Source organism: Pungitius pungitius, chromosome 16 (genome assembly GCF_949316345.1).
Source record: "Pungitius pungitius chromosome 16, fPunPun2.1, whole genome shotgun sequence".
NCBI lineage: Eukaryota > Metazoa > Chordata > Actinopteri > Perciformes > Gasterosteidae > Pungitius > Pungitius pungitius.
In genome coordinates this window covers 10,179,134-10,201,595 of record NC_084915.1, presented here as the reverse complement: position 1 = coordinate 10,201,595, position 22,462 = coordinate 10,179,134, and the positions used below count along the sequence as shown (strand labels likewise).

General features: G+C 44.1%; 2 protein-coding genes across 2 annotated transcripts; both read left to right on the top strand.

The window, feature by feature from the left end:
- Positions 1 to 9,182: 9,182 nt before the first annotated feature.
- On the top strand, positions 9,183 to 18,146 carry elnb (elastin b). The gene is made up of 25 exons (XM_062558197.1): positions 9,183 to 9,745; positions 9,849 to 9,911; positions 10,001 to 10,048; positions 10,237 to 10,299; positions 10,425 to 10,469; positions 10,582 to 10,920; positions 11,190 to 11,483; positions 11,828 to 11,860; positions 11,960 to 12,784; positions 12,888 to 12,917; positions 13,205 to 13,414; positions 14,004 to 14,117; positions 14,201 to 14,233; positions 14,326 to 14,379; positions 14,737 to 14,772; positions 14,861 to 15,103; positions 15,196 to 15,243; positions 15,469 to 15,522; positions 15,774 to 15,866; positions 16,336 to 16,395; positions 16,621 to 16,830; positions 16,996 to 17,130; positions 17,216 to 17,248; positions 17,347 to 17,397; positions 17,495 to 18,146. The coding sequence occupies exons 1-25, from the start codon at positions 9,529 to 9,531 to the stop codon at positions 17,941 to 17,943; spliced, it is 3,780 nt and encodes a 1,259-aa protein (XP_062414181.1). The 5' UTR covers positions 9,183 to 9,528; the 3' UTR covers positions 17,944 to 18,146.
- Positions 18,010 to 22,444, top strand: LOC134106188 (uncharacterized; the record flags this gene model as incomplete). The annotated part of the gene is made up of 9 exons (XM_062558196.1): positions 18,010 to 18,088; positions 18,168 to 18,878; positions 19,002 to 19,028; positions 19,115 to 19,399; positions 19,638 to 19,745; positions 19,845 to 19,895; positions 20,391 to 20,414; positions 20,644 to 20,709; positions 21,202 to 22,444. Coding segments are annotated over 9 exons (1,395 nt in total), but the record flags the coding sequence as incomplete, so codon positions are not given.
- Between the last annotated feature and the right edge of the window lie 18 nt (positions 22,445 to 22,462).

The window sequence follows — 22,462 nt, the reverse complement described above, 5'->3', positions numbered from 1 at the left end:
CTAAAGAGGTGCACCTTTAATTAAAAAGACAAGTTAAAAAAAAGGCACATAATTGGGCCATTGGGCGAAATGGGTATTACCGCCACGATGACAAGCCGCTTACCAATTTAAAAGCCAAATAAAACGCTTACAACACTGTTCACAATCCTTGGAGCTCAACTGCACCTGTCCACATGTCCACATGTCTCCCGCACTGGTCCAACTCCTATATGCACCCCCCATCTACCACACTGGGCTTTTCTAAAGGGAAGGTGTCGCACCTGCAAACAATTTTAAAAAACGCACCTGCGGACAATTATAAAACACACCATTAGACGGTCGCTTGTTAAAACCTCATCTGCCACAACACCACAACAACTCCACAGCGCACGCAGCTAATTAAACCATGCGAACAATTGAAATGAATACGATCAATGGAATGAAATGCATGCAGATACATACATCTAAAGATTGCTGTATAATGAAAACAAGGTTGCGTCCAGCAGTTACACATGTCAGTCTCTCCCTCCTCCTCACTATCGCTCGCTTTCTCCCCCTCCATCACCCAGAGGGGTAAATTACCAGCCTGTCAGGAGGGGGTGAGCGGTCCCGCACTGCTCACATGCCCATATATAGGCCGCAGACCTTAGGTAAACGCTAGGTAGACGTTAGGTAAACTCGACACAGGCTACACTCAGTTGGCTACCAAAGGGCCTCTTTGAGCTGGCAGAGAGAGGACGCGTGGCACCGCGAGGCGTGTGCATGTGGGAGGTGGACGGCAGGTTGATGAGAGAGACTGTGTGGGTGTTTGTTGGGATGACTGAACGTGTATGAATCACACTATTTACACACATTACCACACCGATGGCCGTGTTCAGAATAACACTTGTATTTTGTTTAAAGAACTACTGGCAACACAGCGTGTCTTTCTGAGCGATTTTATTTCTTCTCATTTCTGTGTACAGCTGGCCACATGCAGACAACATGATGTCATGTCTACATGTTTTCACTGTAACTGAAGTACAAAAGAATTTGGTGTGAATAATGATAACAATAATAATCCATTTAGGCCTTCTTTACTAAGGGAAACGAGAGAAGGCACAACATATGAGAAGCAGGAATAAATGATTTTACCTCCATTAGTTATGCTACAGCTGTTTCTCTATACTACATGTTTAACTTAATGCATGAAGTTTAGAACCTTGAATTCTTTGTGTTTGGTCATCTCCATTCACCTTTTTAAAAACGTCCTTATTATTTCGATAATAGGTGTTTCAGAGGAGGTTATGTATTTTTGGATTATCTGCTTTCAGCATTGTATAAAAGAGTATTGCGGCTTTTCTGTTTCAGTTGATTTTCTTTTATTTTAAAGACATTTGGTTTTCAGGAAATTAAAGGCTTTCAAAATCTCATATCATCTTTTTATGGTCATAAGCACATCCCTGCATGCATTTGGAAGGCTGTAGGATGATGCACGCTTCTTTAAAACCAAATTTACAGCTTTACTGTCTCCATTTCAACAGATTTGTGTCCCTCTAGGTTACTGACACATTAAGTCCTGGACAACATGCAAATGTTTGCTAATGTTTCTCTTCATGTCTGCACGTGCAGGTGGGAGTGTAATTATGTCAGCACAAATAACATAACTGTAAGAGCAATGTAGAACGTAACCCTGCAACATGATGGGACTACTTCCACTTAATCTATGCGATCACACTGATGGATTTATTTGAGATTCACTTCCCTTGCAGGTTTAGTGTCTAGACTTCAGACTTGTATTAACGACCACAATACTAAAACAATGTCTATTTTTGCACTTTATTCTTTAATCTTTACCTCTTATTGTTTCACTGCATAACTATGTGGTTCCATCAACACTGAACAAACCAGTAAAACTACACTTTAAGACCAATTATGGGTGCTCAGGTGGGAACGCCTCTCTGCTTCTCTCTGTCTAACACACACACTAATGTACATGCATACCTATGCAGAGCAAGCACACACTCCTGCAGCAATACAAACATACAATAAACTCCTTTTGCTAATTGAGCCTTTTTGGACGGCACTCTGAGCCAAAGGGTTCCACATGATCACATCTCAGAAACATTCACAGACTGGTGTAACATGCATCAGCCTCTGCTGCTGGCTCGGCCTGTGACTCATTAGAAGCTGTTTATCACTTCATGCTGGAATCTCATGGCTGAGGCAGTGGCCATTGGGCAAGCAGACAGCGTTTAAAGTGGGCCTGATAATGACATCACCTGCGGCACAGGAGCAATGTTTAGTGCTACAGTTGGGCAGGATTTGTATAAAGGATACTGAAGCTATATTCATCGTTCATTCAGTCATTATCTGCCATAGGATGAAAAGTATTTCTCCATACATCAGTCTGTCAACGTTAAGGTGACACTAGCCCACTTACTTCATCTGTTTCCGGGCTCATCACCTCCAAGGGAAGAATATGTGTTGGATATTGACATCAACCCATAAGAGCTGGGATAGAACCAGCCAGCCCAAACATGGAGAAAAATCCCATCAAAACCACTGGTCCAAGAACAAAAGAAGTACAAAACACCGATTCTTTCCAGGAATGCTGACTTGTGTGATCCTACGGCAGCTTGGAGTCTAATAGAAGAAAGGATCCTTTTGTTACTAACCAGGCAGGTGGCATCTTTCAAGGTGATGTTGGTTCCCATTAAGCAAAACCAGAAACTGCGTGAGTCATCAGTAGGAGCCTTGCACTGCAATGCTGATATGAAAGTATTTGCATTACCTTCTTATTAATTATTCTGTCTGCTCCTTGTTTTTCTTCATTTCCTTTCCTGGTAGAATTTTTTGGGCATCTTATTGTCTTGGGTATTTATCTATTTGCCGAGGGAAAGCAAGTTTTCTCGTAAGGTTTCGTTTTTACTGACATCTTTATGTCTTAGGCAGCCAGCTCTGATTTTTGGACGCTTGACCAGTTACCTTCAGCCCCCTTTTTCACTTTCTAGACCAAAGGCTCCAACAATACTGTGTCTCCATGCATGTTAAAACGACATGTCGGTTCCACGCTACATTGTTTTTAATTATTGATACCAGACACAAAGAATATGTTTGCTATTTCCAAAAATGTATTTAGTTTAGACTTATTTTTCATGTAAATAATATTTGAAAGATAATCAAAAATATAACTTATAATATAGTAATACTTGCTCTGTTATTATTTTTAAACATACTACTAGAGGATGAACTTCTGGCCCAGTTGCTTTTTCTTTTCAGGGCTTCTAGAGAGGGTGAAAATCAGTGACCCCGATCGTTATAATTCACAGAGTCTTTTACCTCACATAAATGTTCTCTCTCTTCAGACCGCCACCCACCCTATAAACTCTCTCTTTTTTGGCCGTGGAGTACTCAATAAATGCAGCCAAACAGTCATTGGGAGGTTTGAACAACCCACTTGGTGTAATCAGGTGCTCCAGTGTTTTCTCTCCCTCTCTCCTCCTGTCCTCGTCTAGATTTCTCTGTGTGTCTCTCAGCCAATTACACAGTGTCCTGTCTTGCATCCTGTCCCTTTTTTCTGACCTCACTCATATCCCCTCCTTCTTTCTTGAAGGCCCTGTTGGGCCCTGATAAAACCTGGACCTTTGGAGAGGAGAGGGACATTTGGGAGCGAGATGGCGAGAGGGATGGTGGCCGCGTACCTACATGGAGTCTTTCTCTTGGCTCTGTGGAAGCCCTCGCTGCAAGGAGGTGGGTTCCCTTTATTGCAGGTGTGGGGCGCTCAGCAGTGCAGCAGCATCTGTGGATCAGGTGCCACGTAAAGATTATGTAGCAGGGTTTTCAGAAGAGGGACGCATGCACACAGCTCTTGTTTTCTTTAAGGGTGGTTTCATGCGCTTCCTGAGATCTGGGAGATTATGATACAGATGACGATGATAATGACGATGATGATGATGATGATGATGATGATGATGATGATGATGCAGATGTCTTGGTAGAAACTGCTGCAGATTATTGAGGGTGATGACGTTAAAGAATACTTTGATCTATTTCAGTGTGGTTTGAAGAGAAGTGACATTATGTTTTATCCTATTATAACTTGTGTTAGTGGATTTGACATGTCTGACCCAAAGGTTGAACTCATCTCTAGTCTTGCTGTCCTTCATTTTGGTTTGGTTTAAGCTTGTGTTGGTCATACGTTCTGTTCTTTGCATTCAAAAGCTTTCAGAATTACCTTAATCTTCCCTCAGTATAATGTAATAGACAAAACTTTGGGGATAATTTGGAATAATTAAAACTTACTTGCCATAATATTCCACACTCATCGAAACAGTTGGTACCCACTATTTGTTTGGGTGAACTTTGCAAGCACTTTGGTACGAAAACAAAAATCTTAAAACAAACTGCTGTGTATTAGCATTGCTTGGTCTCTGCTCAGGTGCATTTATAATGTCAGCTGTGCCTCCTCTTTGAGCCGGAGGTCCGGACGGCATGGTTACAGTTAAGTCTTTCATGAGGTGCTGCACGTGACTTTTAATAGCCCTTATTAAAAGGTTTGATGATAACCGTGTGCTCCAGACCCCATTCCTCCAGATCTCTTAGTCTTGTCTGCTTAGACTTTGAGTTGTCTGCTGCAAGATGATTCCTGCCATCCTCTTCCTCTCCTCGTTAGAGGCTTTGTTTGTATGTATTTTGACTTTATACAAGGTCAGCCTGAACCAATTAATAGAGAAATGGAAGACATTTGATTTGTTTTTTTAGACCCTGTGCTTTTGTTTTACTGTAGCAGACTGGATGAGTATTTTTACACAAGTCTATGTGTTCTAATAGTCAACAGCAATGTTCATAACACGTTCACTTGCTCATTTTAAATGTATTTAAAAGTAAACAGTGAAACATGTAACTTTAAGATTAAGAATGAACGACAACTAGCTATGAGTTGCAACGCTCATCAAAAAACACCCTACTGTATATCACAGAAGAAAGAAAAGAACCGGACAAATGTGTATTTTGTCCTGATGGTGGCGCTAAATCAAACTTCAGAGAAACCACAAAAAACACAAATGTCTGCACCAAACGTCGTACCCATCCATCTAACAGACAACTGATGTATTTTGCCAAATGGATGAAAGTATTTACCTGCTGCTGCGCTGGAAGAGAAGTCAGAGTATTACCAGAGTCAATACTGTAAAATACAGTTTTGTGGGGATCTCTGGTATCTGTACAAATGTTTTGTGGCAAACCATCAAAGATATTTCAGTCTCGAGCAAAGTGGTGAGCGACTGGCAGACTGACCTTGTCACACCGCCAGAGGGGCTTAAAATAGTAATAGTTGTGGTTTGATATCATGGAGTATTAAAAAGATGCAAACATTTTAAATTCAATAATGACAAATAAACTTAGCTAACAAACAATGTCTTTTTTAAAACAATGGACAATCTCTACATGTCATTTTGTCACAACAGATAACATTTATCGTGTTAAATATCCATTGTAAATAATTTAAATTCACAAGCCCAACTGCTGTTTTTTTCCCATGAGACATCTCTGCTATATATACGTGTGTAGTGGTTACATGTCCCATGTTCAATTTAAAAAAAGATTCCTCCAGAAAACAACAAAAGCTTTGTGGGCTGAGGTTTCTGTTCCTGCAGCATGGAGAGCTGAATGACTGAACTGTGTTCTGTAACTGAGCTGCACATGAACCTGAGATCAGTTACTGGCATTCTTTAGGATTCCCCATGGACTGCTTCTTTTCACATCTGGGCTGTTGGATCTTAAAAATCTTTCCTTTTATAGTATTTCCTCTCTGTATTTCTATTTTTGTCTATTGTGATTTGGAACAAAACATGGGTTGAAAAAAATGTGAGAATTATGACCAAAGATGCAAAACTTTTGGATGAGAGGCTGCTTGTTATCAGCTTTAAAGAAACTCAGAGCCTCAACACACAAGAACACACATACACTGTGACCTTGTGAACACACACGCGCACACACACACGCACACACACACACACGCACACACACACAAACACACACACACACACATACATTGTTCTCTGTGCTTGTTTACATAATAAATAAAAACTTGCAAACTAGACAAATTAAATTGATCTGAGTTCAGCTGATCCTGTACAGTTGTGACTTGAAATCATGAATCCACGTTGTAATTTTTGTACTGAACTGGTTCTGTATTAGGAGTATATATACCTGCTGGTGGAGCAGCAGGTGGGGCTGGAGCCGGCGTAGGAGCCGGTGCAGGACCTGGAACTGGATATGGACCAAGTGGGACAGGAACTGGATTCGGCCCAGGAGGCACTGGGACTGGATTTCAGCCTGGTGGAGGTGCAGGTCCTGGAGGCTTTGGGCCAGGAGCAGGTGGGTGTCATTTGTGTTTTCTGTTAAATTGAATAAGTACTGATAATGATTCAGTTTTTACTTCAGAGGAATGGCATGTTTAACTGTTCAAGAAAACAAATCACATGCTGGACAAATAAAAACTGCTTTTGCTTATTCTAAATGCCTTTTTTCAATTCACAACGTCTCAATGACTACATTTGTAAGGGGGCTATGGTGGCCAAGGACCAGGAGGAGTCGCAACAGGAGGATTTGGACCAGGAGGTGTTGGACAGGGAGGAATTAGACCAGGAGGAGTTGGACCGGGAGGTGTTGGACCAGGAGGTGTTGGACCGGGAGGAATTGGACCAGGGGGCTTCCGGCCCGGCTCCTTTGGCCCAAGCAGTGGTGGACTGGGACTCGTACCTGGAAGTGTTGGCGCCGGTAAGATTATGTCACGGCTTCCATGGAAAGTGACTTTGTTGTAGCCTTTGTTGCTCGTAGTGTGAACACAGCACCTTGGAAATGTCATGATTATGAAATGATTACCTTTTATTACCATAGTTAAAAGAATCCAGCATGTTGTTTTGTATATAAGTTGTGCAAGAATAAACTTGCAGGCCGTGATGACTGTAACCTCTGCATGAAAGTATTTCTGATTTTTCATGCTCTTTTATTAATCTCTGGGAGGTGGCTACGGTGGTCGTGGAGGAGCGACTGAAGGGTTTGGGGAAGGACAGGGAGCTGGAGGTGTAGGAGGAGGGCTGGGTCCGGGCAGAGGCGGGTCAGGTGGTTTTGGACCAGGAGGTGTCGTTCCTGGAGGCTATGGAACTGGGCCCGGAGGAGCTGGACAGGGAGGTCAAGGCACAGGCATGACAATTTTTTTTTTTACCTACTGAATATATTTAATGATAACGATCTGGATTCATTGAAAGATTTATGGTAAGCAATAGGGTTTGTCTATGTTTTGCAGAGGAGAATGAGGAAAAATCATCAAAAGCTAGTTGTAACGTCTAGAAAGCACATGAGCTAAAAACAGGTTTCCTCCTGTTTACTTGCGGCATTTGAGAAACATGGTAGGAGGAAGTTTTCTGCTCTTCATGGATCAGGGATCAGACCCGATGTGTAAATATTGTTCCTTCCTCCATTCATTTCAATGCTGCAGGAGTAGGATAATATATGTACAATTATTTAATTTCCTCACTTCCTCAAGGTTATAAGCCATTGTTGGAATTTCATTTCTCTGTTTTTCATCACCCAAACATGTAAGATGCCTGTGTAACATTAGGAACGTTGGTGATAATATCCAAATGATCTTTATAGGTTAAGCCTCGGTTTTGTGCAACCCTCTAAATTCCACCCACCATGTCTGAGGGTAGAAATTGGTCAGTATTAAGTACAGGAAACAGACTCGTATGTCACACTTTCCAGTTTACCAAAAGTCTGGCCATTGGAGCCAAACACACAATAATGACCACAATGAGTGTTTGAGTTGAAACCCTCCACCCTTAAGAATAAGACGCAAACTTCCTGGTTCACCTGAACAAGCGATGGGAGGAATCCATTGAACTGAACTCTAATATCAAGCAAAAGGCTACAAAAACAATTTTAACAAAAACTGGCTAAACAAAAATATAAATAAAAATGTATTCCAACAAATGCCAGAAGTTGAATGTTTAATAAATAATAATAGTTTAATACATTGTATTTCAAAAGGAATGGTCATGCGTACCTCTTTTAATGGGGAAAACCTGGAGAAAAAGTGAATCCTATTGATGTTCCTCCTGGGCTGCCATCATATATGTATAACAGAGGGTGGAGTTGCACAGGGACACATTGAATTCATTATTGTGTGATGTCTTGTATGACATGTAAAGGGATTAACAAGTACTTTTCCATCTTTTATCTGCTCACTAGGCCTTGGGGCAGGGGGTTTTGGTGGAGGAGTGCTTGGGGCAGGAGACTTCGGGACTGGCAGAGGTCAGGGAGCTGGAGCAGGCCACGTACCTGGAGGTCAGTGGTTTCCATTGGTCTACATCTGTTTATTCACATGACATAGAGTTACATCTTTAAATGCATGAATAAATAATTGTTAAGTGTTTTTGCATTTTGATGCAGCTATGAACAACATCAATTAACAGAGGTGGCTCATGCTGGAACTCCCAAAAGAATGGCTGAAAATTATCAACTTCTTCTTAACTGGTCACACACAGGTTACATTGATATATTGCTAACCTGAAGAATGATGTGTATCAAAAATTCTCTGTCCTGACCCAGGTGGCTATGGAGGTGGTTATGGTCCAGGTGGTGGTCAATATCCAGGAACTGGTCGCAAACCTCCTAAAACAGGTATTTGCTTTTCAAACTAATCGGCACCTTCAGTCAAATTTCTGTAATTTAATCTGACATTTTGATGTCAGATTAAATTACAGAAATATGACTGAATGATGTTTTTCTTCTTTTTTTCGTTTGGAGCAGGTTATGGATCTGGTGGTGCCGGATTTGGGCCTAGCGGAGGGGGGGTCGGGCCTGGCGGTGCAGGAGTTGGACCTGATGGTGCCGGTTTTGGACCTGGAGGTGCTGGTTTTGGGCCTGGCGGTGCAGGAGTTGGACCTGGAGGTGCCGGTTTTGGGCCTGGCGGTGCTGGATTTGGGCCTGGAGGCGCAGGAGTTGGGCCTGGAGGTACCGGTTTTGGGCCTGGAGGCGCAGGAGTTGGGCCTGGCGGTGCCGGTTTTGGGCCTGGCGGTGCAGGAGTTGGGCCTGGAGGTACCGGTTTTGGGCCTGGAGGCGCAGGAGTTGGGCCTGGCGGTGCCGGTTTTGGGCCTGGAGGCGCAGGAGTTGGGCCTGGGGGTGCCGGTTTTGGGCCTGGAGGCGCAGGAGTTGGGCCTGGCGGTGCCGGTTTTGGGCCTGGCGGTGCAGGAGTTGGGCCTAGAGGTGCAGGAGTTGGAGCCACGCTGCCAGGAGGAGGTGATCAAATTAAAAAAATATAAAGTTTACCCTGAAAAGCACTCAAAATTAAATGCATTTCAGTACTGTAAGCCAAAATAGTGGATATTCTTTTTCAACAGAAAAGCTTATTTTAAATAAGTATTAAACATAAACTATACGGTCCCTTCTAAATTCTTCTTATTGACTAAGAATGGCTATGCAAATGAAATATTCTGTTTGCTATTTCAGTTTTATGTAACATTAGCAGTTATATCGACGAATTTCATTCCTGTTTCAGTTACAATGCTGCCCCAGTCTGGCACAGCTGAGGTAGGACCTGGAGGAAAGAGCGGTGGTAAAGCGTCAAAACGAGTCCCAGGTAAAAAACAAAAAGACATTCCCTTATTAAAGGAGGCACAACATAAGTTAAGTTCAGATCAACCAGAAACACTGCCTTTTTGGGGTCACGCAGGAGTCGGTGTGCCTGGACTCTATCAGGGTGGATATGTTCCAGGCCAAGGTAACTTAAAAATATTAAACATTTATTGAACAATACAGTAGAATTCTGTGTTTTCACAGAGTTACAAGTTTTAACAGATTCTCTTCTCACCTTCCTGCCTTAGGATTCGGAGGTCGTGGTGTTCTCCCTGGAGTGGCAACAGGATCTGGACTTGGGCCTCAGACTGGTGTGTGAATGCACTCTTGTCTCAAGGAATCTTGGGAAATCACATTCTGGCAAACATGCTTGAAAAGACGTTCCCTTTATTCCTTCTAGGGGCCGGGGTACTCGGCCAAGGGGGCGCTGGACCAGGAGGAGCAGGCAGTCAGTGTCAAATCTCTTAACTAAGAAATTATTTTGAGTTATAAGCAGATGTTATATGCTTTACTTGGACTTTAAAACTAAAGGATTCATTAACTAGTAGTTTTCTAAGTATCCTAACTAATAACATTCCAGGCTGCAAATGAGTACTTCCCAGGATGAGTATGTCTGTGGTATATTTCTCTCCTTAGATGGTCGTGGACAGCAGTTGCCTGGAGTTTTTCGTGGTTACCCTCTCATATCACCAAAGACAGGTATACAGGACATATTAATGCAGTAAATTCAGCAGCAGCTTGTTGAGTTACACAACTTAAATGGTCAGAAATAATGCAAAATAAGTTAGTTTTACATTGTTTTTTTATTGTTTTTTAAATTACAGGAGCGGGCAAATCAAAGAATCCAGCCAAAATTGCAGCTAAATACGGTAAATACACTTTGGCAGAGGTTTTAACCTTTTGTATAATACAAAAACACTGTAGTAAAAATGTTTTTGTATTTACATATTTGGTAAGATAATCTGCTTGCTTTTTGACAAGGTGGAGCTGGAGCTGGAGGAGGGGCTTTAGGGGTTGGGGCTGGAAGACTCCCGGTGGGAACAGCAGGAGCCACACCTGGATTTGGAGGTGGAGTTGGAACCGGAGGTGGACCTGGATTTGGAGGTGGTCCTGGATTTGGAGGTGGAGTCGGACCCGGAGGTGGAGTCGGAACCGGAGGTGGACCAGGATTTGGAGGTGGAGTCGGAACCGGAGGTGGACCTGGATTTGGAGGTGGAGTCGGAACCGGAGGTGGACCTGGATTTGGAGGTGGAGTGGGAACCGGAGGTGGACCTGGATTTGGAGGTGGAGTCGGAACCGGAGGTGGACCTGGATTTGGAGGTGATTTGGAACTGGAGGTTGACCTGGAATAGCCAGTTTTTATAATTGCACATTTTGGATGTTTATGCTTACTTATGGTACTGGCTCAGCCAAAGCAAACAAATATGATCAGGCATACGTACAATATATTTATACCAAAAATGACATGGTGAATACTACATATGTAGTGTGTGCATTTAATAACCTCCTGTACTCAATACATGAGAAACTCAAAATGTCTTGTGTCTCTCCTGGTTTGCTGTATGGTGCTGGCACTGGTACTCTTGGAGGCCTTGGAAGAGGAGGACCAGGTGAAGGAGCTGGAGTTGGTCTTGGCACAGGAGGAGGGACTGGTGGGCTGGGGGGCGGGTATGGTTTTGGTCCTGGTGGTGCAGGCACTGGTACGGCTGGAGGACTTGGAGGCAGAGGACCGGGAGGAGGAGTTGGACCTGGCTCCGGGGTTGGTTTTGGTCCTGGTGGTGCTGGCACTGGCCCTGGCGGAGTGGGTTTCGGCCCAGGTGGTACTGGGTACGGTCCAGGTGGAACCAGAACTGGATTGGCTGGAGCAGGAACAGGACCTGGAGGTAACAACGAATCAGTAGATTTGGGGTTTTGGGAAAATGTAGCACTTAGCAGAAAGGCCTTTAAGGTACAGTTTATAGCATTTTGGGAGATCTGTTCGTAACCGTAAATGTAAAACCCCTCAAACTAAAAATGTGTTGTTTTTTTGTTAGCTAAAATAAGCCAATCACATTGACATAGAGAGCAGGTCATTTTAGTTCCGTTTTGCACTTAAAAGCTCACGTTACTACAATTCTGGAAAGGGAGGAGTATCCAGTTGGCTGCACTCTGAAAACAGACTGTATTGCATTCATTGCAATCATTGCACTGCAAAGACAAATTTATAATTACTATACTTGTGTTTCAGGGTATGATGCAAGTGCCAAAGCTCGTAAATATGGTAAGAATTGTATGAATGGGAAACTGCATGCAACTGATTCACTCTTTGTTTTTAACAAAGAATATGAGAACAAATAAAATATGACTGTTCTGCTTCTAGGCATGTTAAGTGGAGCTCTTGGAGGACTGGGAACCGGTTCTGGAGCAGTCAGGCCTGGTGGTGCTGGTACAGGCTATGGGCCAGGTGGTGGAGTTGGACCTGGTGGGGCTGGTACAGGCTATGGGCCAGGTGGTGGAGTTGGACCTGGTGGGGCTGGAACAGGCTATGGGCCAGGTGGTGGAGTTGGACCTGGTGGGGCTAGTACAGGCTATGGACCAGGTGGAGGAGTTGGACCTGGGGGTGCTGGTACAGGCTATGGACCCGGTGGTACTAGAACAGGCTACGGGCCAGGTGGTGGAGTTGGACCTGGGAGTGCTGGTACAGGCTATGGACCCGGTGGTACAGGCACAGGCTATGGACCAGGTGGTGGAGCTGGACCTGGTGGGGCTGGTACTGGCTTTGGACCTGGTGGTGCTGGTACAGGCTATGGACCTGGTGGTACAGGCACAGGCTATGGGCCAGGTGGTGGAGCTGGACCTGGTGGGGCTGGTACAGGCTATGGACCAGGTGGAGGAGTTGGACCTGGTGGTACTGGCACAGGCTATGGACCAGGTGGAGGAGTTGGACCTGGTGGTACTGGCACAGGCTATGGACCAAGTGGAGGAGTTGGACCTGGTGGTACTGGCACAGGCTATGGACCAAGTGGTGGAGTTGGACCCGGTGGTACTGGCACAGGCTATGGGCCAGGTGGTGGAGTTGGACCCGGTGGTACTGGCACAGGCTATGGACCTGGTGGTACTGGTACAAGCTATGGACCTGGTGGTGCTGGTACAGGCTATGGACCAGGTGGGGTGCGACCTGGCGGTGCCGGCTTTGTACCTGGAGGTAAGATAGAAAATGAAAAGGTACAAATGTCTAATTCAAGTCATTCCCCCGCCCAGGTTAATAGTCTATTCTTAAAATACCTTAATGTGTCTGCATTTTGTAGGTTATGCTGGTGCCAAAGCTCGTAAATATGGTAAGAAAAAACATTTTAAAAGGAATTTACGAAATGCAAACTTCTCTTTAAATCACAAACTGGCCATTTGGTCTTCACAGTAAATTTGTAATTTGATGTAATGTTTAAATAAATAGGATTAGGGTTAGGGTTTACCCAGTAAGACTTATGGAGTAATTATTCATATTAGTAATAATACACACTTTCCAGCTATAATTTTTTAGTAAGCCATGGAAACCGCTTGTTATTTGTCAATAAAGGGCTTCCCGGTTAGTCTGTATTTTCTAATAAAATGTTGCTCTTGGCAGGTCTTCCCGGAGGTGGCCTGGGTGCAGGAGGACTTGGTGTTGGAGCAGGGCCTGCTTCTGGGCTCGGATTAGGAGGACGGGTCCCAGGACAAGGTGTTGGACAAACAACTGGGGGTGGACCTGGAGCAGGACTGGGGACCGGCATGATACCTGGTTATGGTGTTGGAACAGGAGGTGGACCAGGTGGCTTTGGAACAGGCACTGCAGGAGGTATAAAGAGAAGAAAACCATTCTTACAGTTTCTCAGGAAACAAAAAAACCCCACTAACATCAATTAACTCCTCAAATAGAGAAGGATTAACGTACTACACCTGCCTTCAGCTGTTCCTTTTTTTAGTTGTGGTCATTGTTACTATAAAGAAATTGATTTGTAGAGTTTCTCTGAGCTTTTCTTTAAGTAGCTGGTAAGTAGCTGGTTGGGCTATAATAACAGTGTAAACTTTAGTAAACTTTACTTATAAAGCCATAACTATAAAGTGTCTTACCTCTGTTTTTGAGACCATATCAACACTGCTAGTGGCAAATCAAAAGCCTATAGATCATTTCTGAGTGGATACTGTTCTCACCCTTCCACACAAAACACAGGCTAGATCTGGTCTCCATCTTGTGAATGAAATGTGGTACTGCGTGCATTCTAAGTGCATTGGACTTCAAAATAGGCCAGCGCTGTCACGTAGACCAACTGTGTTTTCTTTGAACCTATACAGGTCTGATTAAAATATTAATTCCAAACAGTGGCCTAGAGTTTAAGATGTCAAGACTCAATCCATCAAAAGGTCTCATCCTCATTAATCCCCAGGGCTTCCAACCGGGTATGGACCTCATGGATATGGGCCTGGAGTACCTGGGTCTGGGACAGGTTACGGTCCAGGTGGAGGCTATGGTGCAGGACCAGGAGCGGGATATGGAACAGGTTCAGAGGGAATTTTATTGTCCAAGATAAATCTTGCTAAACTTAAATTAAGCTAAATCATAAATGTATTCTGCCATTTACAGGCTATGGAGCTGGATCAAAACCTGCTAAATACGGTATCAAAATACACATTCCTTAAAAAATGATGAAGGACATTCCACCCAAATTTCAGTAAAGGCTAAATCATTTTCATATGATCCTGATGTAGGTCAAGATGGAATTGCGACTGGTGGGGTTCTTGGAGGTGGAGCAGGACGAGGTGGTGAGTTGTTGGTGTTTGATGACCTTGAGCCTTATAAACTGAAAGCAGAAGAGATCTTTGATTCTTCTTTTAGTTTACTTGTATTTTGGTTCAACCTGTTTTTTTTCCAAGGCCTCTTAATAAAGTTTTTCATACTCACCTATTGTCTCATACAATTTTATAGGTGGTTTGGAAAAGAGGGCTTTGGACCTGGTAAAGTTTGGTTTTCATTAGTGTGTAGCAACGTAAGCGTAAGCTTTAAGGTCTGAATCACGTATAAGTATGAACTAATCTTTTATTGCCCCCTATTGATGGTTAGTAGGAAATGCAGCAATAAGTGCATTTTACTATTATCAATATATTTGTTGTGATCCTCAGGCCTCGGCACACCAGCATCCAAAGCTGCTAAGCACGGTAAGGGTGTCCTTTGATGAGAATGTGAAGTAGAACATTATGTGTATATTACACAGTGGTTTGAACACTGTTATCTCTATAAACGTAGGGCAACATGGTGGAGTGGTGCCTGGGGCAGGAACAGGGACCGGCACTACAGGATCTGGTACAGGGACCGGCACTCCAGGATCTGGTACAGGGACCGGCACTCCAGGATCTGGTACAGGGACCGGCACTACAGGATCCGGCACGGGGACCAGTACTACAGGATCTGGTACCGGAACCGGCATTGGTGTTTCAGTGAATAGTTCAAGCCCCAGCAGCGGGGCAGGAACAACAGCTGGACCGAGTGGTAAGCTTATGTTTCGAAATTGAGAATCTAACTTTGGGTAATCAATTAGTAACGAATCTGATGATATGTGTGCACTATTACTGCTGGAGCAGGAGCAGGACTTGGAGCCAGTGGAGGCACACAAGCTCCAGCATCAGAAGGTATCTTCACCAAAAGAATTAAGCCACATGTTACTACAAAACAGAGGGCAGCCTGTACAATAGATTCAAAATAAAATATGCCTAACTGTGACGGAAAGGTAGTTGGAGGGGAGCTTCCAAAATAGATGAATAGAAAAGAAAAAACTGGCTTGTCTAACAATAGTTATGCCATTGTCTTTGTTTGATTTATTCAGAGCTACTACTGATATTTGAACCTTATTCTAGGAGATGGTGGGGCTAGCAGTGTGACAGAGGGGTCTGGAAGTTCTGGAGGAGAAGGTGTGTTTAAACTTGCAGGAGTCTCGAGAACATTTAACTTAAAAAATATGTACAGATTGTGGCCTAAATGACAACGGTTTTTACAAACAAAACTCATGTCAAAGGATATGATAACATGATTAAACAAGATGGCCCAGACTGCATGGGGAACACCGGAAAATCTACAAAAAATAAGGAACAAAACAATATGCTATGCTAAATATATAAATTCCATAGTTTTTATGCATTCGTTGGAATGTGTATTAAAACAGGCGGTACCGGTGTAGCTGGCAGTCCAGTGGGTGGAGGAGATGATGGAGATCGCTTGGGTGGGACCGGAATCCCCATCCTTGCAGCAAAGCCAGGTACTTATCATTTACACAACAAATTCCCCAAGAATATATACGTAAATAAAGGTGTTGATATGATCCGATACTAATTCAGTGAGGCGTGTTTTAGTAGTAGAAGGAATCAAAATTATTTTAACATCCTCTTCATTAAACACGACTCAATGGGATAAAAGTTCCATGTCAGTAACTTTAAAGTGAATCATTTTTTTTTTTTTAGACACACTCATATCAAAATCTTTGTACTATTCTAAAGTTGCAAAGCATTCAGACTTTATGATTACAGGCCCCCAAAGTTTCAGCTCAGCTAACTCAGACACTACTTATTTAAACCAAACTATTAAAACATGTACACTTAAAAAATAATGAATGTTCTATATATTTTAAGTTAAAACTCAAAGGCCATAACATCCAAACTCTTCGGTGCCTTATACTTCCAACTATGATCCCACTTGTGCTTCTGACATTACCCTGGCTCATTGTGCAGGTTCTGATGGTGATCTTTTAGATGTGAAACTTCCTGGAGTCAAACCTCTCAAGCCCCCGGGTGAGTGAAATAAAATCCCATTCACCCCAAAAACATACCACTGAGGTTTTAGGATAAATACTCAGTGCTTACCTACGACCAAACAGTGAAATTGTGATGGTAGATGACAAATCAATATACTGCATAAGTAATCTAAATCTGTTGAACATTCACCTGGCTTGTTAGTGTTTTGTGTAAGCGAATAGGGAATAAAATAAAGAATACTCATTTGCGTTGTTTCTGCAGGAGTCCCCCGAGGGGACACGCCAGGCGAAGGAGATGGAGAAGGAGGTCCTGATGGAGAGAGAGGTGGTGCAGGAGGCACGGAGGGAGGACCGGGAGGAGCCCAAGGGAGTCCTACCAGTGGCGGAGCAGCAGGAGGCATTTCAGGTGGTGTAGCTGGTGCTGGAGTCGGACCACAGGGTGCAGCTGGAGCAACACCCAAACCGCCCACAGGTGCCATTTCTGTCATCTGAATGGAGACTCTTTTACATTTACTACCATCCAACATCCACCACCACTGTTTATTAAGCTTCCATCCAGCCACAGATGAATCACTCACACACAAAAAAGCACATACTCACAAAATAAATGTTATTTGTCCACTTTCTTTATATATAGCACACCGTCCTGATGGTACTGTAGGAGGGGGCATAGCTGGTGGAGTAGGTGGGGTGGCAGGAGGCGCTTCTGGAGGAGCCGGCTTGGTACCTGGGCCTGGTGGAGCAGGAACAGGAGCTCTTAAACCTGGAAAAAGTGAGCTGCTACATTGTTTTGTTCTTCGATGTATTTCTCCCAAATGTACACACATTAAATAATGTTTATGCGTTATCCATCATAGGTTATGCTGCTGGCGGAGTTTTACCAGGTGGAGGTATGCTGACTATCCCAAGCCTTACCAACGAAGTTACAGCAAAAACAGGTGCACAAAACACATCTGAACTAAAGTATATCTCATTTGATCTCCTTCAGGCATACGCTATCCCACTGGAGCAGGACATGGAGCAGGAAAATCAGGCAAAGGTTATATGAACTGAAACTACATTGCATCCTTTTTAATAAGGTCACATGAGCCATGAAAGAAGCTACATAATACATCCATTGTTATTTATCCTTTCAGTATATCGGACTCTTGGAGCGGGAGGCCGGGCAGGGATTGTGCCTGGGGGTTATGGTACTGGTCCTGGAAGCTATGGTACTGGTCCTGGTGGTTATGGTACTGGTCCAGGAGGCTATGGTACTGGTCCTGGAGGTTATGGTACTGGTCCAGGAGGCTATGGTACTGGTCCCGGAGGTTATGGTACTGGTCCAGGAGGCTATGGCGCAGGACCAGGCGGCTATGGTGCAGGGCCTGGTGGATATGGTGCAGGGCCTGGTGGATATGGAGTTGGACCTGGGAGCTATGGAGGCCAGACTGGAAACAGAGGCATTGGTGCTGGTCCTGGGGGAGCTGGAACTATTGGAACTGGCGCTGGAGGCTTCGGGGGAGGAGGAGGCCCCGGTGGAGTAGGTGCTGGACTGGGGGGATATGGTGGGGGTGTGGCTCCTGGTGGTAAGTTGACCTTTTGACAAATATCATACAGTAGAATGCTATCAAAATATCACATCTAATATGGATAGCATGTCATTGAAATATTGGTCAAGGATCTTTTCTCCTATATATATCCAGGCTCAAGATATGGACTGGGCACCGGCACTGGCAAAGCACCCAAACGTATGTTAAAAATTGACGATTACAAAGAGTCATGATGCAGACCTTCAAACGTTCAAAGTCAAACACTATTTGTTTTTAGGTTATGGGACAGCTGCTGGCGGAGCCGGTGGTACTGGCGGTGGGCCTGGTGGCTACGGGACCGGACCAGGTGGAGTTGTTCCTGGAGGGGCGGGTGGTGCTGGGACAGGAACTGGAGGCTTCGGACCAGGCGGTGCCGGGACAGGAGCTGGAGGTTTTGGACCAGGTGGTGCTGGCACAGGAGGCTTCGGACCAGGCGGTGCTGGGACAGGAGGCTTCGGACCAGGTGGTGCTGGCACAGGAGGCTTCGGACCAGGCGGTGCTGGGACAGGAACTGGAGGCTTCGGACCAGGCGGTGCTGGGACAGGAGGCTTTGGACCCGGTGGTGCTGGCGCAGGCAGCTTTGGACCAGGTGGTGCTGGAACAGGAACTGGAGGCTTCGGACCAGGCGGTGCTGGGACAGGAGGCTTTGGACCCGGTGGTGCTGGCACAGGCAGCTTTGGACCAGGTGGTGCTGGAACAGGCAGCTTTGGACCGGGTGGTGCTGGAACAGGAGGCTTCGGACCAGGTGCTGCTGGGACAGGAACTGGAGGTTTTGGACCAGGTGGTGCTGGGACAGGAGGCTTCAGACCAGGTGGTGCCGAGACAGGAGCTGGAGGCTCCGGACCGGGTGGGGCTGGGACAGGCGGCTTTGGACCAGGCGGTGCCGGGACAGGAGAGGGTTTTGGCCAAGGCGGTCAAGGTTTAGGAAAACGAAAACCTTCTAAATCTGGTAAGTAATAATTGAACCATTTAAAAAAGGAGGCAATATTTCAAAATTCACTGGATGTAAAGACCTATTTGGTTGTTCTACAAGAAAAGTAATTAGCCAAACATTCTGATTCATTTTCTCCAGGTTATGGAGGGGCTGGGTATGGATCAGGTAAGATACGGGCTAGGATATGGGATTGTAATTATCTTTTGATACATTGTTACTATATATTTGTGCTTATATAGACATTTTCCCAGCAGGAGGATTAGGAGGAGGTACAGGAAGTGTTCCTGGCGGAGTTGGACGTGGTGGCTACGGCCCAGCAGGGTACAGTCCAACTGGAACTGGAACATTCCCGTTTGGTTATCGACCTGGAGGTGCTGCAACTGGTGACTTTGGCCCAGGAAATGCTGGAACTGGGCCGGGGGGTTTTAGACCTGGTGGTGTTGGTGGATATGGACCTGGTAGCCAAGCGCTAGGAAATAGGAAGCCTCCTAAATCTGGTTACGGCTCCTCGTTGGGTGGAACTGGCTATGGTCCAGGTACTGTTCTCTAAATAAACAAATATTGAATTAAAACAGTTTTATTGTAACTGGATATTATTTATAGAGAAAAATTAAATAAAACTATTTTGACATTTCCATATTTCCTGCATGAAACAACTAGATGAGAAACCTCTTCCCCACTGTCTTTATTTTTCTTCCATGTTTATTTGTATATTGCTGTGCTAAGAAAATAAAACGTACTCAGATATTTAAACATTCCGTTAACCCCACCCAGGTCCATCAGGTGCTGGAGTAGGTGGGCTTCCTGCAGCAGGAGGAGCAGGAGGTCCTGCAGGAACCGGTCAGGGATTAGGAGGAGGAGGGGGAGCGGGCGGTTTACCCGGTCAGTTTAAGTACTCAAACTGAATGCAACCCGCTACACAGTAGATACCAAAGCCTGACTGCTGGGATGATGCAGGTTGTAATGTGGTCATTGTTCCAGCAGGAGGCGGTGGACCAGGCTATGGTGGAGTGGCTGGTGGAAACTATCCAGGTAGGGGCGAAGCACTTTGTCACACTTTAACTGTGCAATGGTGGCGCATGGAGTAGTGTGATTTACTGGGAGCCGCAAGGTTTGCAGTTCAAATCCTGGCTGCCCCATGTGCCATGTCAAAGTGTCCCTGAGCAAGACACCTAACCCCTAATTGCTCCCCAGGCTAAATGTAATGCAATGTAAGTCGCTTTGGATAAAAGCGTCAGCTAAATGACATGTAATGTAACTGACTTTCATTTTGACACCCAGCACATTATATGTATTGTTTCAAAATGAACAATATTTTTAAAACTTGACTATGATACATAACGATGACATGCAAACAAAGTAAGCAACAGGAAATGCTTCCTTCCTGTGTGTCTGGCCATGTGTGGTGAATATTTGCTTTGGCATATTTTCATTCATGTCACAACTGAGATAACAAATGGAACCATTGTAAAGAGTATCAATATGATTGTTCAATTTGACTCTGTCTTTCCTGTTGTTGTTCTCTAGGATATACGGGGGCAGGACAAAAATGTAAGAGAACTCCTCTGAGACAGGCATGCTCTAATTAGCTTCAGTATCTTCACACACGTAGACACAAAATCACTCATTTATACCTGGTTTTCTAACTTCTAAAAAAGGTTGATTTCGATTTTTGGGGGGGGCAAGGGAAGTATGCTCTTAAAATGGCTGGTGCTGGTTATTATGGTACAGATGTCTATGTCTAGAGATTAACTATCCTTTTTACTTTCATTTTCTTCAGCCAAGGCACAGAAGGCAGCCAAATATGCAGCCATGCAGGCGTTCCTCGGTTCTGGGGGCTACAGAGGTAACAAAAAAAAAAAGTTTTAAAACAAATAATCACACATGGTATTGCTTTGTATTGAGTCAACTAAACTTTTCTACTCATCAATTAGACCCATTCCAAGAGTTCTTCTAGCTTTAAACTTGAAATGCTTTAAACTAAGAATTCAACAAAGCCAGTAGGAGCAGCTCAGAGTGTCGTTTACCACCCTTTTATCTCTGAATTGGCTCTAGTAGAACACACGGTTTTCACAGAGCTGACATGCTTACGAATTACCAGAGCATTTCGGCCCCAAATACAGGAACTATGTGCTTGTGCGGAATTCAAATGGAAAGCTGATCCCTGAGATCACATGTAATGTAATGTAATGTAATGCAACGTGTCACTGGGACACAATTCGACAAAGTCGTATGTTTCAAACTCAGATCTTAAAGTTATCACAGAGTAGTTTCTATCCGTACAGTAGGCTGTTTCTATTGAATGTTAAGTAAAGAATAATGGTGTCTGTGTACCTAGGCGCTGGCTGCCAGGGTAAATTCTGTGGCCAAAGGAGGAAGTGAGAGACCAACGGACGATGACCTCATGAAAACAACATTGGTGCTACTGCATGATCCCATATTGTAGATGCAGATCCGTCATAGAAGCTACGGCTTCAACACATGCCCCATGTCAAACTTTTCATTGGCCTTTTCAAAAGGAGCTAACCCAACCCTAACCCTAACCCTTCCTTAAAAGAAAAGGGCAATCCCCCCCCCATGAATTACCCTGTGACTCCCTGTGGCTCCCGACCACCAGAGTGAGCATCACTGAAATAAAGGATTAGCACATTTTCTGCTCTCCTTTGATACCGTTTAGGTTGATCTTTGTTCAACATCACTGTTGTTTCTTTGCAAATATGGGACATAGATCCTCATGGGGGTGAGACTGATACCAAGGACACCCTCAGGGCGGCTCCTTCAGACCTGTCTGCATGCTGACACAATGTTTAATGTGGTGGGCGTACTTTTACCCAGTTACACTTGGTTTGTCTTTATAATTTACTGTTTAAAGTCCAAACACTTGGATAATCTGTGCGGGCGAAGAAACAGTCAGCTGCTATTTTGGGGGAACTGTGAAGGCGGTGTTCTGATTGGTCGTTATCTGACACCAAAAAGCAGTCTGTGTTGTTTTACAGGCCTCAGCAATATCAATATTTTATAGCTACAGAACACCAATTGGTAGGAGTGTAAACTTTTTGTTTACATCGATACCTTTCATTAATAAAAGGATGTATTTGTTATGATAATATGTGGCTTCGATCTGGCCTTCACATTTGCTGTTGAGGTAAGAATTCAAACTTAATGTGAGGTAATATGATTACAAGCCATTGAGATGCCACCTGAGGAGCGTTGACTGATGTTTTTTTTTTTTACCTCTTTCAACACTGTTATTTTTAAGTTATGCTGACAAAAAGCAGAAAAAGCTGAGTTCTATTTAATCTCTTTTTACAAATCAAGTGAATTAATACAATATCAGATATTTTAGTTACTTTGTGTGTTTGTTTTAACAGTTTTTAAAACTTGTTTACTATTACGACTAATAAAATTGCTTTGTTTTCTACATTGTGCTGAGTAACATTGTAGTCCGTTGTGTTATCGACTTACATCCGTCCCTATCATGCCATTCAACAGGTGTCTTCAACATCTGCGTTTCTATCAAGAAAATGATGCACTTTTACAAACTTTCGGACAACGCCCTCTGAAATAAAGGAATTACCAACGGCAGTCGTTTCACGTTA